This window comes from Microtus oregoni, unplaced genomic scaffold (assembly GCF_018167655.1).
Source record: "Microtus oregoni isolate MIOR12 unplaced genomic scaffold, Mior012 000443F_ref0000447, whole genome shotgun sequence".
Classification (NCBI taxonomy): domain Eukaryota; kingdom Metazoa; phylum Chordata; class Mammalia; order Rodentia; family Cricetidae; genus Microtus; species Microtus oregoni.
The window spans coordinates 20,196-40,096 of record NW_024545025.1 but is presented as its reverse complement, the minus strand read 5'-3'; the positions used below and the strand labels follow the sequence as shown (position 1 = coordinate 40,096).

Genomic DNA, 19,901 nt, shown 5'->3' with positions numbered 1-19,901 from the left:
TTTCCTGTGGATACAAAACAACTTCTCCAAAGTAATGCATCTTTTAAGTTCCATTTTACAAATATATTTTTGACTTTCGTTTTAAAACCAAGGCGTTTATAAAATATTTATGTTGGTTTTTTTATTAGTCGCTCTTTCAATCACATGTCTCTCAACAGCTATCTCTTGACCATCAGCTATCAAAAAATTCAAATCAACACAATAACACATAGGCTCCAGACTCCCTGTGGATTTCCCATATTTATATGACTTTTTCTTTTATATTATTTTTACTGTCTCTTTAAAGACTTTTATTTTGTTTTTTTTAAAACAATTGTATTAATTTCTACAACTACTTATATCCATTTTCTTTCTTAAGCCTACACACATTGTAAAACATACTGGAACCTGTTTAAAGGTTTTTCCATCTGGACTGCTTTTACTGTGGATCTTTTAGACTTTTTTGTCTCTATGAGCAAACGCTAAATCCACCACGCAACTGTTGCCCAGCTTTCAGGAATCTGCCATGCTGTGCTCAAGCCTGCATGTTGTGGCATCTCTGCACTGTCGCCCTCGTGAGAGACATAACTAGGAAGCTGTTTTTAGCTCCATTGCTGTGTATTTAGAAGCCCCTTTTAAAGCTTTTTCAGACCTTATGGAAATTTGAGAGCTTCATGTTGGTACACCTTTATGTAATCGGAGGTTTCTCTCCTGCCCTCCAGTTCCCAAATAATCACTCTGAGGCTTAATATTACTTATAAGTGCGTGGCTGATGGCTCAGTCTTATTGCTCACTAGCTCTTACATTTAAATTAACCCATTTCTGTTACTTTATATATTGCCACGTGGCCATGGTGTTACCTCAGTTTTTAACCTGTCTTGCTTCCTCAGCAGCTGGCGTGTCTCTCTCTCTCTCCACCCTTTTTCCTGTACTCAGTCTCTGACTTTCCCGCCAGCTATATTGTCCCTGGCTTTAGGCCAAATCAGCTTTACTTATCAACCAATGATAGCAAGACAAATACAGCACACAGAAAGACCATCCCACAGCCTCTTCCCTTCTCTTTTCTGCATATTTATGGAAATAGACAGTTTTACAGCTAGATTAGATTGGATTGTGTTTGACACCTGTAGGACGCCAGCTAAGATGACTGGAAGGAAATATGTGAGTTACTGGCTCTCTTGGAATTGTGTATCCCATATTACCTGAATGTGTGTCCTCATGGAGATTGCTGGTCCCAACCTTAGGACTGCCGGTTCATGGGGAACGCCTTGTAATGTGCGTTTGGAACAGGTTCCCGGCTGCTACTGGCCTATGATGTATGCTCATTGCCCTCTGCATGGTCTCTCCACAGACAGGTAGACGGCTTGAAGCAGAGGATCGCGGGGAAATCTCTCCCAACCGAGAAGTTCGCTGTGAGGAAGGCTCGCCGGTACTCACCCTCCTCAGGAGCCCCGGGGAAGCTCGTCTTACCTGCCCTGGTATCTGCTTCTATGCACTGTCTCCATGCTAGAGATAAATTCACTATTGAGAGCATCAAGGAATGTACTTAGCTTTGGATGGGAAGCTTATAGAACTATTGTGTATTTTTCTATTCATATATAGTAAGTAATTTTAAAACATTGAAAATTTTACCTGTTGCCTTTTGATCAGTTCATATGTCCTAGACATTGTGATAAAGGCAAATCCAAAAAAGTCAGGTCATTTGGCTTTCGTCATAATGATAAGAATGGTCTCAGTTCCATGTTTCAGATGAGGACGTTCAGACCTAGAGGGAGAACACGGCTTCACTGAAGTGAAACTGAATTACAAAGCAAACCACAAATTCAGTTTTATATTTTCTAATAGATATGTAAAAGGGTAAAAGAAAGCCTTTAGAGAATAATTTTCCAAGAATATAGTTTGTTTGATCTGGAGTTTGTTTATTCTGGGCATGATGACTCACACCTGTAATCTTAGCACTTGGGCGGCCAAGGCCAGAGAGTTGCTGCAGATTTGAGGCCAGCTTGGGCTGCACAAGGAATGCCCAACCACCCTGGACTACCTGTGAAGCAAAGCTTTGCCATTGTGATGTGGGATTGTAAACAAGGAAGACTCGTGGCTGCGGTGTGCCACGCCCTTTTGCGGTACAGCCTTTGGTAGGCGTGGCTCTCCCACCAGAGAGGAACCCCTTCGGGCTAGTGGACTAGTGTGTTCTACTGCAGGGCGCCCTGGGCAGCTGGCTGCTCCAGTGTCGCTGGAGTTCACCCTCCTCATCACCCCTCTGTTTTGGCAAAGCCTCTGTGAAAACACCATTGACTTGAATATTTTAAACAAAGCCTTCTTTCGAGAGTGCTGGCTATGCTGCTCTGCCTGACTCTCAGCCTTGGCCCAGGAAGTTTTCAGTGCACCCCGGTGTCACAGTCCTCCCCCCCCCCCCCCCTCCCCGGGCTGGTTCCATGAGACCTCTGTCCCTTGGATTATTTAATCATTCTCCTTTGAAAGTTATGTGCCGTTTTCCAGTTTTTTACTGTCATAGGCATCGCTGCAATGAACATGATTGACATGCACATGTCATTCTCTGGGAATGTTTTCAAAGACCTGGGATTCTTAGCTGAAGGCTGTGTGTTAATGTTTGGGTAGAGGAGATAACATTAACTTTCTACCCCCGTACTGTATCAATTCAAACGGCTGATACTACATCCTTTTAACTTGCATTTCTATATTAACATTTTTCAGTGTCTTCCTCTGCTCATTCATTTTTAGTTTTTTTCTCCATTGTTCGTATCATTCTTGTTTCATTGGGTGATTTTTGTTTTGTTGCTGACTCTCAGAAGTTCTTTGTGTATTTGAAGAGGAATAAGAATACAGCCCCTGACAGGGGTCAGATAGGAGCTAGCCTGCAGCTGGTAGCACTCAGACCGGGTGTTTCCCACAGAACCCTATGATTAGACCGACAGGATGAGGTAGGAATATGATGGGCCTATAATTGTGTCTTGAGCACAGACAATAACAAGATCACTGTGCTAAACACAGAGACCGCAAACCCCTCTCCCGGTTGGTGCCTATTGTTGCCTTGATTAGCTTTAGTCCTGTTCCACATTCATTGCTATCAAGTGGTTTGCACTGGGAGATTCTATGTCAAAGAATTTTCCAGAAACTTTACTTGACCATTATCTCTCTTTGTCTACCTTAGTACTTAGACCCTGGTGTGTATGAGGCTCTGTCATGCCTTGAATCACTGATGGTTGGTGGGTATACAATGACAAAGAATTCACTAGAATTGTTCATACCGAGGGATGTTGCCACAGCCTGTTTTTCATAAAAATCTCAAACCAAGCTTGCTTCTCCCTTGGATAAATACTACACTCATAAAGAAATTTAAATCATCAGTTTAAAAATGTCATTCCTGAATTGTGCCCCTAGCTTCCAGTGCCATAAAGCAAGCCTGTGACACCATCATTTGATGCCTCATTTCCATGACGGCTCTGGCTCAGAAGATTCTCAAACAGTATCTGTTGTATTTTAAAATTCATGCTCATTGTATACCCTTCAAAATATGAACGGCACTATCTGGACATTAGAAAAATATTTTCAAGCAAAAACACATTTGCTTTTGATCCAAAAAAAATTCTCATCTGTTAGCCCATTAAATATAATCTGCAACGAGAAGCCATTAGTTTACATTTCAGGAGCTGTCATTCAGCCATATGGCCTTTAAACAAACGTGTTTTCTGCATATTGGATCGCATTACTGGGCCGACACATGTTTTTAATGATATAAAAGAACCTGAGCCCAGTAAAATAAATATTCCAATGATCATTTCTAGTGATATGCTTGGAAACACTTTATGTAAACAATTAGCAGACATTTTAAAATATTTCCCTTTACTTAAAAGTAACAACCAAAGTTTACATTAAACAAAATTGTTTATAGTGTCAGTTTAAAATATTATTTTACTTCTGTATCTCTGTTCCATCCAAAGGATTGTACGCTAGTAGATACTTAGTGTGTTTGTTGAGTGAATGAGTATCAGGTATATGCTTGCTTACCTCAGAGCGTGGAAGACAAAAGGCATATATATAACCAGGGGAACTTATGTCACTGAATTCCAGATGAAGGAAAGTTAGAACAAGATCGCGACTGTCATGCTGAAGTCCTTAGCAGACACCTCACATGTGGTTTTCCATCCTTCCTCCTTAGGAAATGATGTACGTCTGGAATGGCTTTTCAATAGTAGCCAAAAGGAAGGACCTTTCTGAAAACCTCTTGGTGACTGTGGAGAAGGCTGAGGCGGCTCTGCAAACTCAGAGTAAGTGTGCAAGGTCTTTGTCTTGGTTCTGATGCCTCTCTGGTCTCTCCCTGGGGCATATCTGCCCATGTCGTTCTGTGTGCATCCCAAAAGCAAAGCTGGAGCTTCTGCTGTCTGGGTGCTTCTCATCAAGATGGAGTGAGGATGGCACCTCCTGATGCACCAAAGAATGGGTATCTGTCACAAGAGACCATGTAGGATGTTATTCCACTTTTATGGCATAGCCATTGTGTGCCAGTTTAAAGTTTTTGTTTTTAAGGACCTGCTTTTCTTTTTCTGCTGCTATAACAGAATATCATAGGCTGGGTGATGGATGAAAGAAAACCAGTGTGTTTTCCACAGGTCTGGAGCCTAGGGGCTGTAGGATCCAGGTGCTACAGCTGATGAGGACCTTCTTGCTGCCTTGTCGCATGGCCGACTGAGGCACACAGCACGCATTGCCACCCTCTTGAAGTTCTTACCTCTCAACACTGGCTTGGTGACAGTTAGGTCTCAGTATGCTCTAATGCCACTGTCCTGTGTTTTGAGTGGTTCATCATGTTATGTTCAGACACCCAGTACATTCTGTGCCCTCTTTTGGACTCCATGGGCACCATGCACAGACATATATGCAAGCAAAACACTCATGCATAAAACAAAATTAAATAGTAGGCGACAGTCCTGTCCTCTGTTTCTCCTCCGGGCGAAAGAATTGGTTTATTGTCAGGGTCACCTCTATCTCAATACACGTTAGGGTTATCATGGTTTTGAGGGGGACATTATCTTCCCTGCCCTCAAACTTCTGACTCTGAGTTAATTAAACTTCCATTCTTCAGAGTGATTGGAAAATTGAGTGGCGTTCCAAGCCTGAGGTTGTGGGGCTTCTACCCCTGCCCATTATTAGATACCATACCAGTGCCCACAAACTCTCCTCTCTCTCTCTCTCTCTCTCTCTCTCTCTCTCTCTCTCTCTCTCACACACACACACACACACACACACAGAAATAGGGTTTGAGACATTTTTGTTCGTTTAGTTTAAATCACAGGAACAATGAGCACTGGTACTGTCCTCCCACCATGTGGGTCCTTGGGATTGAACTCAGGCCATCAGACTTAGAGTCTTCACCCACAGAACATCTCAGCAGCCTTATCTCCAGTTCAGCCCTTCTTCTTGTGTACGAGTACAGGTCATGACAGGGAGTGATCATGTGAAAATGTGCTGTGGTCAGGGGAACTGGGCTTTGCTTCTGAGTTTGTGGAAGAGGTGGCATATGAAGCCCTGGTACATTGCTAACTTAAGATCTCCACAGAGTGCCCTACTGGGTTTTTAGTAGTCATTGTCTGTACCACCTCCAACATTATTCCTTGAGCAAGCAGAAGTTGTCAGAACATTAGAAAACTGCTTCTCAGAATTCAATAGAATGCACAGAAATGAGACGGAAAGGTAGCGGCCAGTGTGGACCCAGCTTTGGGCTTGGGTCTGACTCCCTGATAGAAGCATGGATTACGAGTGGGAGGATGTAAGGTAAGGGGTTCCACGTTCATAATAGGAAAGGTCAGAGGTGTTGGTATCTGTGGTTTTCCGAGTGTGTGGCCCATGACATATGAGCACTTGACAGTTCAAGGTGAATCTCATGGGTTGAACACTTAGAAGTGAAGTGAGCCCCTTCCAGTTGGGTGAGTAACACTGTTGCTTCCCATAGGTGAGGGTTTACCAACTGAAACACCAGCACGTGTCACCGACGGGGTCTGAGACTCGAACCCAAAGTCTGCGGCAGCAGTATGGAGACTCCCAGGATCCAGTCCTCTTCCCCCTTACCGCCCCTCCACACTGCTGTCACAGGCAGAAACGTGTAAATTAGCAGTCTGTCTTAAAATGACTTCTTTGCCTGTCACTTGCAAAAGAAGAAAGCAGAGAAATCTTCATGAACGGAACACGTGGCATGGCTACCTTTGACAGATAGCCACGACACCATGTGGCTCACTCAGCTTGACACATCTCCAGACTGCGCTGGAGAAGACAGGGGCCTGGATAGGAAAAGGAAACCCTTGACATTTTCCCGGAGCATGGCCGTTTGTGGCGACTTTAGGTGCCTTTCCTGTATTTCAGAACCATTTCGTGGCATAATCTTCCACCGAAAGAACATAACCTGGGAGAATTGCTAGGTTGTAAACATAATGATCTGGAAGAGAGGTTTCTGCTTCCTGCATTTTGAACGGGTGGGAGGCCATCTGCTTCTCCATATGGAGGTGTTACCCTCTCCTGCGCGGATGCCAGCGCAGTTAGAAGCCAAAACAACAGGAGGAGACAGCCTGCTTCCTCCTCCTTTACCTCTGAGAGAATTAATGAGGCTCATTCTTTATTTAGAGATCAGATTTCCTGTTGTAGCTAAGGGCACAGAATTTACTATGACCACCTGAAAATCTGCCTGTGCAGTCTCCCTAGATGAATGACGTAGAATGTGTTAGCTCAGTGTTCTTCTGAACAAGCGTTTCCATTGTTTTATGTAGTAGGTTAGTAAGCTTATTATTAAACGGTTCCCCCTAAAGCCCAACATCAGTTAGTTTTCTTCTCAATTAGGATTTCTGGCAAGCTCATTGTGTTCGCCTCATATAGATGAGGCACTAGCTAGCGTTCATCCCAGGCACCACAGAAAACAATGAACTCTTCCCTCTGTTGTTTTTTCTTGTTGTTTTAAGACTCTGCTGACTCTGTGGATGATGAGTGCTTGGTGAAATTACTGAAGGGATGCTGCCTCAAGAACTTAGAGCGACCCTTGCAAGCTGAGTTGTGTTTCAACCACATTGTGGAAAGGTAAGAGCCAGCCTGGGTTCAAGTTGTGGCTTCAGGGGTCTCAGAGGCAAAGTGATGTGCCAAGCTATGGCATGGAATATGGCTTTATGTATTTCCATTCACTGTTTAAAGATGACCCATTTCTTGCATATACACTGATCTTTCTTTCTACCAATGATAGTGCTGACCTGATGAGAGTCGGAGCAAGGCTGAATGCTTGGGGGTGAACTGGGAACCCCTGTTTTCTCCAAAGACTGTGACTATGTAACTCTTCACTTTGCACAGCGTGGGCCCAGCAACTGTGGTCCCTATAGAAAGAAGTGGAAGCTGCATCTAAAGTCAGATCTCCTGATTTTTGTTTGTTTGTTTTTTTTTCCGAGACAGGGTTTCTCTGTAGCTTTGGAGCCTGTCCTGGAACTAGCTCTTGTAGACCAGGCTGGCCTCGAACTCACAGAACTCCCTCTGCCTCTGCCTCTGCCTCTGCCTCTCAAGTGCTGGGATTAAAGGCGTGCACCACCACTGCCTAGTCAGATCTCCTGATTTTTAAACATTGGCTCTGTGTTTTTGAAAACACTGCACACCATGAAGATGGAGGCCACACAGTGGCCTCCCTCATGACAGTATTTGTGAGAATGTAGGACACATTTTCTAGTTCCCAAATAAGGTCGTATACTATATTTGGTGAACACTAGGAAACTATATACGCAGTTCTAGTTTACTGGCGACAACAGTGACCGTGTGCTGCCTGCTTTGTTTCATTGCCTCTCACAGGGAGGCATTTGCTCCTGTGCTTTCCAGGGTTTGAATTGTGAAATCCCCTTCAGTGGGGTTAAGTTGTGGAAGAGTTTTCCTTTACCACTTATTTTGGCTTCTATCAAAGCCACCATCGTGTTAATATCATGTGTAGCAGTGTTTGGACCTCTTGAGCAGTGTAAAACTGAATTGCAAATTTCTGTGAGGACTGGCCTATGTGTTGTTAATTTCCAAAGAGATGTGTTTTGTTTTTTCTTCATGTCAAAATTGCTGGCAAAAGGAGGCCATCGTCTCTGTCTTGTCCCTTGCCAGTGAGTGGGTTTCTTCTAATCTGCTTTCTCCAAAGGACAGATTCAACATTCCAAGCTTAAGGTGTTCCGCTCCAGCCATTGCTTTCCGTGGGTCTAGGGCCTCATCTCCTGCCTGGCCATTGAGACTCAAAGTCTCAGGTCTCTCTGCAGACCCCAGGGTAGGTTCAGCACTAGTCTTCCGGTCTTGCTCTTCTCCTTGGCATCTGAGAGTAGTTTGGGCTATAGCCTGGCAAACTGAGCTATAGATTATTGTCCTTATGTTTAATTTATTTTAAACTTTACTTAAAAAGTTACAAATAAAAATAAATGTTACACACTAAAGTTAACCTGGCACAAACACTATACAAATCAGTGAACAGAGTAGCCATTCAGAATGGTAGCTGTGGGGTTTTGCATTGGATTTTATGCTTTAATCGTCAATATATTTTTATGTACTTATCCACCACCAAATATGAAAAATCCATTGCAGTTAGAACTAGAGAAACAATTTGCTCTAGATTTAAAAGACTGTTTGTTACTCAGTCTTTTTCCTGAATTTCTAGTTTTCAAAATGATGCTGAAATGGAACCGCCAGCCATTTCAGTAGTCATTGATGTTTTGAAGAATTCTAAGCCTTAAGTATGAAGGAAATTGATGCCTTGTTAAACACAAAACTAAGGAGACTTCCTTATTACTAACTTTAGAGCCACATGCTCCCAAAGCTGATCTCGTCTTCTCGAGGGTCATCTCGAAGGTCTGTGTATATTGATCTGCCTGAGAGGTGGTGCTGCACCAGTGCTGGCTGTACGTTAAGGAACTAACGATTTAGTATGGAAGCATACTTCATTCCCTAGGGTGTTCAGTGCCATAGCTGTGAGTGCAGCCTTCCTCTGTGATAGTCTCAGTATTGTCTGGGAATTCAAGAAGAATGATACATGTTTCGAATGGTACTTTTTGTGTTCTGTTAAGACTTGATTCTCATTTGCTTCTTTAGCGAGAAACTCCTGAAGTACGACCACTATCTGGTGCCGTTCACTCTGTTTGAGCTGGCGTGTTTGTATAAAAGCCAAGGGGACATTGACAAGGCCATAAAGACCCTAGAAACTGCAAGGTGGGTATTGACGGTAACTTGTCCTGGTGACGTGGAGGGGGAGACATCAGTGCAGCAGCCGTGAGTGCCATTGTGCTCCATAAAGCTAGTGAGCTAATGCAAGTTAGCATGAGTACTTTTGCTAATGTGGTTTGTTTGTTTGGAGCATGGGCTTTCACTGTAGTTGTGCTGTTTGGAGCCGCTCGGTCCATCACTCTAGCTACCTAGAGATGTTATGTGTGCACCTAGCTGGCCAGCTTCGGCTTATGCTCTTCCACTGCAAATGGCCAGGCAGTAGGTATTTTGGCCTTAAAGTGAGTATTGATTTTAGAGTGTAAGGTGCCCATTGACTGCACTTAACATATTGTAAGTACCCGCAGTGTAGAAGATAAGTGGGCACAGGATGTGGCTGCAATTTGCTGAGCAGGTGGATGGACAGTGATGCTTTTTCCTGACTGGCAAACACTTAGAGCAATGAGTTTTTGCGCAGAGATAATACCTCTCAGGGTTATCATACTTGGAGGTGGCTGTCAGATGTCCACATGGAGAGGGTGAGCTGGCGACGAGATGTGCAGGTGTGTCCAGTGCTAAAGTCAGGACCACATGGATACAACCAGAGTCCCCAGCCCAGAGAGCGTGCTGGTCAAAGCTGTCATTCCTGAGGTCGTTAGAGCGCAGGGCAGGTGACAGAGGTCTTGACCAGTGCCTGGAACAAGGGCCGGGATAAGACTAAGAGGGTAGTAAGTTGTTGTTTCATTTTCTACATGCCAAGGTTTACTCAAGGTTGTGCAAAACAGTTAAGTGCAACACAAGGGACAGAGTCAAGACCTGAGTTCTATTCTCAGAACCTAAAGAACCAACCAGGGGAAAGAACCAACTCCATAGAGTTGTCCTCTGACCTCCTCACAGGTTCTGCGGCATGCCTTCCCCACCGGTACAGCATGTCCACATCCAATAATAATGATGGAATCTCGGAATTCCTAGAGCTAGTTAGCAGCTAAGAAGCATTCAAATATGAAAGCCAAAAAACTTGAAAATATTGAGCATGGCTGCTAATGAGGGCAGCAGCCAAGATGTTGAGCAACATAACAGAGAGCGGCCATGCGTGACCTTGACAGGGAGACAAGGAGAGGAGTGGAGTCAGCGGCTCTGCTATTGTAAGATTAGGGATGTTTGCCATGAATAGAGTGCAGTAGGAGGAAGAAGCCTTTAGGGGCAGGGCGCCCCCAAGTTTGTCCTAAGAGAAATGAGCAATGTAGGAAGAAGCCACTTTAAAAGGTAACTTGTTGGACCTGAGGACAGTTAATGCTTCAGCTGTGGTGTTTGTGCGTCCCTGGAGGAAGCTATGGGGTCACCCTGCCCTGTGCACCCCCAGAGGAAGCTATGAGGACTCTGCCCTGTGCACCCCCAGAGGAAGCTATGGGGTCACTCTGCCCTGTGCGCCCCCAGAGGAAGCTATGGGGACTCTGCCCTGTGCATACTGATACTTCAGGCATTCCCAGTTGGCACATAGTCAGCACTACTTTGTGTAAATGGAGCATCAGGTGACACAGAAAGACATTTCTTCACCACTGAAAAGCACACAAAGCCACCACGGACCCAGACAGTACCTGTAGGGCAAACATAAACACTTCACCGTGATCTCAGGACCATCTCTGTCTGCAGTTCCTCTCCACAGCATGGGCTTTTCAAAGCGGCCAGAAATCGAGAGAATACTCAGTTGTTCTTAGGTAAATCTTAGTAAGAGGTTATTCTGTGAACAATACATCATACTAACACTCATCAAAGTTAAGAGGAAAGTGTGTTTTTAAAAAAGATAGGAACACTACTTCAAAGGAGGCATCAGCTGCCTTGTCTGCCAAGGCAGGGCTTGAGATCAGGAGACCTAAATTGAAGCCAGTTCCAACCAATTTTAGCAACATGAATGTGTTAAATCATTGCTGTGAAGAGATCACGACCATAGAAACTCTTATAGAGGAAAACATTTGATTAGGGCCGGCTTATAGTTCAGAGACTTAGACCATTATTGTCATGGCGGGAAGCGTGGTGGCACACAGGTGGACCTGGTCCTGGAGAAGAAGCTTGAGGGTTCTACATCGGAGTCTGCCAGCAGCAGGAAGAGAGACACTGGACCTGGCTTGAGCATTTTGAAACCTCAAAGCCTACCTGCCGTGACACACTTCCTCCACCAAGGCCACACCTCCTATTAGTGCTATTCCCTATGAGCCTATGGGGTCATTTTCATTTAAACCATTATAGTCAGGTTTTCAAGTAATTTTTGGATTTTGTTTGCCCTGCTTTTCTTTTCCATGGTTCTGGGGATTGACCCCAGATTCTCCGTGTCCCAGGCAGTTTCTCTAGTGCTGCGTTCCACCCTGGCCTTCTCACTTGTGTTCACCCCTTCTTGTGGCCCCTTCTGGCACTGTCCTAATTTGAGTCATTAGTGACAAAACCACTGGTAACTTGCATGAGAATTGGAAGAAATGGTTTAGGGGTCACAGGGCAGCCCTGCTGTCTTTGTTAGAGTAGCTTCATGTGGATTCTGAAGTATTTTTCTTCTGTTGAGTAATGGATTGTTTATGACCATTGTGTTACATGAACCTACCTCAACATTTTTCTCTAAAAATAGAAATTGAACCATTCAGCAATACTTAACAAAATATGCCATGATCTTATGACCTTGTTATAGTAGTGGTTTGTAGTTAGGATATTGCACCTCAAAAGTATGACCTTTTAAATCACCACCAGGGAAGCTTCTAGAAACCCAAAATGCAGACTCGCCCGTCCCACAGAAAGAGTCTGCTTTTAGACTCAGCTCTGCTGATACACTTGTTGAAGTTAGAAAGTAAACAGGAGACCAGAGGGTGGAAGAGGAGGGTGGTGGTACCCTGCTAGCCAGAGAAATGCTGACTGGATCATTTTATTCTTCCTTGTCTTCAGAAACAACTACAAAGATTACTCCTTGGAGTCCCGATTACACTTCAGGATTCAAGCAGCCCTTCATCTCTGGAAAAAACCATCCTCTTCCTCAGACTGATCAGAATGCACAGGATGGAATCCCCCCAGTTAACATGGACTCTTGCTGTGGAGATCAGTCCCAGTTAAGGTGGAAGCAAGATCCTTCGAATAAGAAAGGAAACTCTATTGTCAGGCGCTTCCTGTCACCCGAGTGGCTTCCTGTTCCCCTATGGAATGGCAATCAATATTGTATAGAGATTCTTATACTCTGCCTTTAAAAAGAATTTCACGTTAGATTTCAATTGAGGGGTGAAGTCTTTTAAAAGACTGACGGGTACAATAAAGTCTAGTTAGATTATTTATTTTTTTAATGCAAAAATTAATATTGTTCAAGTAGCAAATGGCTTTATATGCTGAGCCATTTTTAGATTGGCTTGTCCTTTAAACTTCAGAGATATTTTATTGCTTAATATTTAAATCTCAGAGTGGGAATAAATATCGCATCTAAAATAATATAACAATGAGCTTCTGAAGGTTCTGAAAGAGAGAAGCAGAGGGCCCGAGGGGTGAAGTCTTCCTAGACTGAAGGACCTGCATCTCTTTAGGATGATGCAACCGTGAATTCTCGGGTTTCTGCTCTCAGTGATTGAAATGGTGGCATTTTTCAGAAACCATTCTGTCTTTGAATGTACTCATATCTGATCCAGCAATAGCATTCAATCATATAGACACATCTCCCATGTATCTACAGGAAGAAAACACGGTATTTTAGACCTCCCTAACCTTAGTGCTAAAGCCTGAGATATAGACTCTGACTACTTTTCTTACAGGGAGGAAAAAAATCCCTGTTGCTTTAAATGATATGTAAAATATCAGTCATTTTTACACTTAGGATGTGGCTGGCCCAGCACTGACGGCTTTTTTCTTTCTTTCTTTCTTAAACATCTGGGCTGGGTTTTGGTTCTCTGAGTAGACCCAGAGCATGGGACTGGAAGAGCCAGGCTCTGCTACTGGTGAGCAGAGAGCAGTTGGCTTTTCTGGAGTCCCCACACCTGCCAATTACTGTATCTTCCTCTCTTGTGAAATAGAAAAAGAACAGGTGACTTCAACGTTCTCTCTGAGTTTTATAACCATGAGTCTGTGTATTAGGTACTTCCAGCACAGTTTAGCATTCAATTCACATTCTCCCCATTTAGAATGTTTTATAGTATTTTTTTCAATGCCACTCCCTTTCCTTCCAATCCAATGCCTATAGTAGTTACAGCTAAGGGCCAGATCCCATCCAGTGAGGAAAAGCAGTTCACGAGTCCATGAGTCAGGGTTTTGTTCCGTTTTCTTGTCTATATGGTAGTTGACTCCACATTCCCCAGGTGACACCCCGAGTTTGTAGTTGGGAGTCTCTCCCTGTTGGTGAATAGTTAGCAACGTAAAACAAATAACTTGGCCTTTCTAGGACTTGGACTTCCCAGTGGGAATGACAAGGTAGACGCAGTGCTCTGAGGCCTCAGTGAAGTGGTGTATTTGGTAGCTTTCTGTACACTGGGGAAGCTATAGACACAGGAGTGAGTCTGACCATTAGGGCTTTGTGCATGGATTACAGTATCTATATGAAAGTATCCTCTGAGTCTGTGGTCTGTGCCGTAAGATGAAGTGAATGTGGGCAGCCAGAAGCCTCTCTGTTTATGCAGTTACCACTGAGAGCAGCCCAGATCATGGAGTGGCTCCTGCTCCCCCCTCCTGCAGTTCCCATGCTCAGCATTGGTGCTGTGTTACATAAGGTACCATTTCTTGACCAACATTGAGGAAGCATTTCTTGAAGAAGGTGATTAATACACTTCTTCAACATGGGGGCAGATAACATCATGTCACATTAATATGAATTATACAACCAGCTACAGATAGAAGGGGAAATAAATTGTCATGATACTATAGAAATATATTCTATAATTATATATATAAGACTTTGAAGAAAAGTTTATAAATTCTTTAGGAGAACATGGATAACATTATTTTAAAAACATATATTATTAAAGAATATATCTGGGAGTAGTGGCACATTCCTTTAATCCCAGCACCTGGGAAGCAGGGGCAGGTGGATCTCTAAGTTTGAGGCCAGCCTGGTCTGCATAGTGAGTTCCAGGCCAGCCATAACTACATAGTGAAACCATGTCTCCAAAAAGAAACAAACAAAAAGAATATATATCCATATTTTGTGAGAAACTGTCAGAGCTCATGGTCTGTAACAATAAATTCCCATTCTGGTATAAAATGAAAAAAAAAAATGAAGCTAAAAACAGCTATTGTAGGCTGGTGAGATGGGTCAGCAGTTAGAATCCTTCCTGCTTCTCCAGGGACCAGAGCCTGTTTTTCACTACCATGTCAGACAGTTCTCACCTGCTGGAACTCCAGAAGAGCTGACAGGCACCCAGACAAACATGGCATATGCTCACACAGAAGAAGCACACATGTGTACATGAGTAGATAATCTTTTTTAAAATGACTGCTTTTACATTATCAAACAAATTTATCTGTGCCATTTTTTTTTGATTTGTGGGGTTTTTATTTGTATTTTATTTGTAACTTTGCCAGTTAGCCGTGTGGATCATCTATCTAGTGACCTTATAGATACTGTAATAGACATTTATCTGTTTCCTGTCATGTTCAAGACATTGTACAGGCACCGTTTTCTTAGGATGTTTGTAAGGGTCATCTTCTACAACCTGTTTCGTGATTTAGGATGTTTGCGTAAGAGACACCATTTTATCTGTCATCTTTGTGAGGCACTGGTAGTGGCTTGGGACTCTGTTATGTCTAAGGACAGTTTGTATAGCCACTGGCAAAATTGCTTCTGTTTATTTTTAAATAGCGAGGCAGTGTTCTGATTGGTGCTTTGCCTTGGCGAGTAGGAAAGCCTGGAAGGTTAACAACATCAACTCCTGTGTATATTTGAATGCTTGCTCTTATCTAAGGACAGTTTGTATAGCCACTGGCAAAATTGCTTCTGTTTATTTTTAAATAGCGAGGCAGTGTTCTGATTGGTGCTTTGCCTTGGCGAGTAGGAAAGCCTGGAAGGTTAACAACATCAACTCCTGTGTATATTTGAATGCTTGCTCTTCCTGCATGTAGAATTACAGAGCACACAGTTTTGTGGCTTTCTGTATGTTCTGAGGACAGGAGGAGACAGTGGGTAGGAGTTACAGGGAGATAAACTCCACATTCCTCTGTGGGAAGGACAATGTGCGGTCATTAGAGCAATGCAGCAGGCTACCCAGCTTCTTAGAAAGGGGTGAGTTAGCAGCCCTGGGTGACTGTCGTCCCTCCCTGGCCTAAGGGCCTGGGTTAATTGAATTGGAGGTCAAGTCATTCTACAATTTTTTGATCAGGGCTTAAACCCTGTGGTGTGGAAGGGTGAAAAGCGAGTGCCCCCCTCTTCAAAGTAGAAGTGCCCGCTCTTTCTCTAGTCATTTTATTGTGATGGGCACTAGCAGCACCTGCTGTCAAAGCTCACGTGATTCTGTCTCCCATCCATCCCCGGGAGGTTTAGTGATCTTGTTAGTAGAGCCCTGCTCCCTGGACAGCAAGAGTGATTTAAGAACAGTCTTTATGACCAAGTGGAAAAATCAATTCTTGTCAATTCCCTAGACATTTCATTTTTCCTGTGTCCTTTTCCCCCCTTTGTTGAATTCCCTCAGTTTCTGAATCACCAGTTCTGGTGTGGTTAGTTGTAATTAGTGAGGCCTCCGATGACTGAAATCCTACGCGCTTGTGATCCATCGGGTCTGGATCTTAGCAAATTATTTTGTCCTTTTTGGCCATTGAACATACTGCGTCTGCTGTCCTTCTCAGTCAGCTGTGGCTGCCAGGCTCCTGAAATGGCCATGGGCAGTGGCACCTTTCTTCTTGCCTGCAGCAGTTCTCAGAGGCTCCAGGGTTCTTGCCCCCTGGCACTCTGGCATTTGCTTGCTGTCCGCGGTGACTGCCCATTCCTCATCCATTGCACCACCTCGTCAGCTATCTCTCAGTAGTTACTCTGTTTAAGTGCCCTTCAACTTTGATTCTCCCATGTATTTGGTGTATGAACATTGATTGGTCTCACCCCTGGGAACTCCTTGTGTGCTCATCCATACGTCCCTGTTCTTAAGAATTCTTGGGTAGTCTTATTTTATAAACTGTCTCTGTATGTTGCAATTGTTAGGTTGCTTTCATGAATAAGATAATTTCTGAAAATTTAATGAACACTTTGTGATACGTTTACATCACCAACATGCTGACGTTGACCCTCTTAGCTATTTCAATATGCTACTTACAGATTGTTTGACACAATTGATCCACTTAAGGGATAATATGGAAGATGATTTATCTAAATTTAAATATTTTATGCCTTCCAGTTGCCTATTGTGAGTAACTTAAGCTGTTTAAGGATCTCTTTATTAGATACAGTGGTAGATCTAATGTGTCACTAGATTGGTCTAAACATAAGTAATATGAAACAACCCATATTGGCTAATCCTTCATGCCCTTTTAGGAGTGGAGTTGTTTCTTCATATTGCTCTCCCACCATCCAGTTATTTACATATTTTACTGTATGTATTAGATTGCTAGAAGCCTGCCTCCCAGTTAGTATTTTGGTCTATTGTACATTTGCTGTTAGCTTTTATTATTTTAGAATGTTGAACTTGAAATGTAAAGGGCCCATCAGACTCTATCAAGGAAGATGGCCTTGCTGTTGAACAGTTCCATCTGATCTGGACAGACCTTCATATCCGTTCCAGTCCATTTATAAAACTTGATCACTTCAGAAGGAAGTGATAGGAGAGCTATTCCGTGTACTGAGACGGCTGAGCAGGTTCTCAGCCTGAACCACGCAGAGGATATATAGATTGAACACTAGAGAAGACTAAGCCCCACCCCCTCCTGTTTGCAGCATACAGCGAGTGACATGTGTTCATCACAGTTAGTCATACTGCAGCAGGACTGTGCAAAAACTCAAAGCAGATGCTTCACTGTATTTAAATAATAAAGAATTCTGTACATGCCTACAGGTTGAATTTTATTTTATTTTTGCGGTGCTAGAAATGAAACCCCGAGGGCTGGTGTTTGCTTTGTAAGTGTTCTACAACTGAGCCACATCCTCGGCCACAGGTTGAATATTGAATAGGAAAAATCAAGGTACAATAGTAGCAAACTTAATGACAATAAACACATAGGACACTTTGTCAACCGAGCACTTCCTAGAAGTGTGTAATTTAAAGGCTGAACACGGGACATGTGCATATTATGTCAGGTGCATTTGTTTTATTGCTCCTTAGCTTTTTCTTCAGGGCTTTGAATTAAAAGTCTTGGTAGTTTGGGTACCAAAAGAAAATAAAAAGAAATTGTTTTCAGTGGAACACAACTGATAATGAGGGTCTCTGAAAGAATATTGCTTACATTTACTTTGGAAGGAGTTGTATTCTTCTGAGTTTGAAGGTGTGGCACTTTCTGCTTGAGGAATTACACAGGCCTCCAGCTCCAGTCTCACTCTGAACAGGGCAGACTGCCCAGGTTGCAGTTTGGGAGATAGCAAATGAGTATAAATGAGTTTTCACAAATTCCCTTTTCTCCTGAAATGTTCCCCCTACCACCACCACCACCACCACCACCACCACCACCACCACCACCACCACCACCACCATCACCACCGTAGACTAAATGCTTTCTGTATGGCTCTCCTCTTGCCTACTCCTATCCTAGGGCATAAACCATGCATATTGGCACACGGCTAAGGAAACACTGGACCACTGAGCACCCAGCCCAAGTAGTTTCCAGGAAAAAGGAGGTTGTGGTAAACATCTTAAATCTCAGGCTTTTGGTTGTGTTTAATGATGTAAGAAAACAGCACTGTTTGGGTCCAAGATTTACAGAAAGGCACACGTGTGCCACAGATGTGTGCTGTGCAGTAAGGCACATAACGGTTAACCGTGTGCCTCACCCAGCCACTGTGTCATGGGAATTCTAGAGCCGAGTATTTTTCATCACTTTTCCTTTTGCTGACTGTTGGTATTTGAACACCTGAACGGATGTTAGTTGTCTCTTTATCGATTGCTATTTTAAAATATTTATTGCAGATGTGCATAGAATTTTGATGCAAATTATATACAAAGGCATATACGTATATATTTAATAACTGAAACGTATTATTTTATTGTACAACTTATTTCCAAAGCAAATTTACTTTGTAAATGTCTTTTGAGACTTTTTTTTTTGCCTCAGAAATACAAAAAGTAACTCTGTGTTCTCTCTGGTTTGTATGAGGTACATTTGATTTTCACTTACTTTTGATTAAGCAAAATTAAGGCATGTATGAACCAACTTGGAGCTTTCTGTTGAACCATCCAAGTGCCTGTCCGTACTTGGGACTGAGTGCCGTGCGGTCAGACATGGATGTGTCTTGTCTCTGTCTCCTTTCCTCATTGTGCTTAAGCATGGTTTTATGGGGTGATTCTCAACAGTCAGTTTTACAGAGGAAAACCATCTTAGAAATGGAAGCCATCCAGACTCTGTAAAATGAGTGTGTTACTAATACCCATCTGCTAACCAGTGGACTAGCTTCAGGTCCTGGAGAGGGAAAGAGACCATTAGGAAGCTTTCCATCAGTCAAGGAGGAGGAAGAGGACTGTGAACTAGCATCTTCTCATGTAAAAGCTGTGTTTCCATGGCTTCTGTGTGTTGATTTTGTGTTAATGTTATCATCCGTGATGTGTAAGTCAATGTAGATAAAGATTTAAATTTTCAACATGAAGACAAGAGTTCCTGTTTCTATTTTTACAATTTAGACAGTTTTGAAAACAGATATCACATTAGAAATTGTATTTTTAAGTGCAAATAAATAAATCTGAAAGTCAGTGTTTCCCTCTTCTTCCCTTGTACCTTAGAGAAGGCTCCTTGTTAGTAGGGACATATTTCAGTTGCCAGATTGTTTTCAGAATCCTCTATTTTCATATTGCTGTAATCGGTTTACCTACGATGTGCAATGATTTGTTATTTAAATAAATGACTCTCGATAAAGTTACAGTCTTGTCCTAGTTGGTCTTCACGTGAAAGCCGGACATAACTTCCATTTGGTTGGTCCTTAATTGTCATGTGATGCAGGCTTGACTCTTTGTTTCTTGGTGAGACTTCCTTTCTTTCTCCTCCCAACCTTACTGCCCGCAGGTATGGAGACCCTTTTTAAAGCTATGCTCTTGGCTGAGCCGGGGCACATAGGGAGACATGGGATGGATCGTTTGCCCTGAGGGAGGGTTTGCTATCACGTCACTTGCATTAACCTAGCTGCTGCTGAGACCAGTTGCAGCATCCGTTGTAGCAGAGTAGACCAAGCAGTGTCGCTGAAAAGCAGGTGTGTATTTAGATTAGACTTGGCTAGATCATTGCATGGGATTTCCCTGTCAGACCAGGTAACCATGCCAAACTCCACTCAAAATCCAAGGTAAACTAGGAATGACTCTCCTACTCCATTCAGTGCCGAGAACTGTCAAGGGACATGCGTGAAACGCAGTGGACTAGTCTAACATCGGATCCTTTCTTCCTTCCCCACAAGCCAGCGCCCAGTCTAGAGTTCACCTACTGATAGAAGAGATGGAGAAGCGCAGTCTAGATGTGGGCCCGGCACTAAGGAAGGGAGGGTGACGCGCAGGTAGCTGGCCTGTGCCTCATCACCATTCGTTGTCATTTTAACATGTCCTTTGGAATTTTGAGAGACCGAAATATGTATTCCTAGATCTTTGTCA

At 43.2% G+C, this 19,901-nt stretch overlaps 1 protein-coding gene across 1 annotated transcript; it reads left to right on the top strand.

Moving 5' to 3' along the window:
* Positions 1-1,269: 1,269 nt before the first annotated feature.
* Positions 1,270-19,183, top strand: LOC121445739 (tetratricopeptide repeat protein 39B-like; the record flags this gene model as incomplete). The annotated part of the gene is made up of 5 exons (XM_041647888.1): positions 1,270-1,457; positions 4,160-4,268; positions 6,948-7,062; positions 9,079-9,195; positions 12,115-19,183. Coding segments are annotated over 5 exons (626 nt in total), but the record flags the coding sequence as incomplete, so codon positions are not given.
* Between the last annotated feature and the right edge of the window lie 718 nt (positions 19,184-19,901).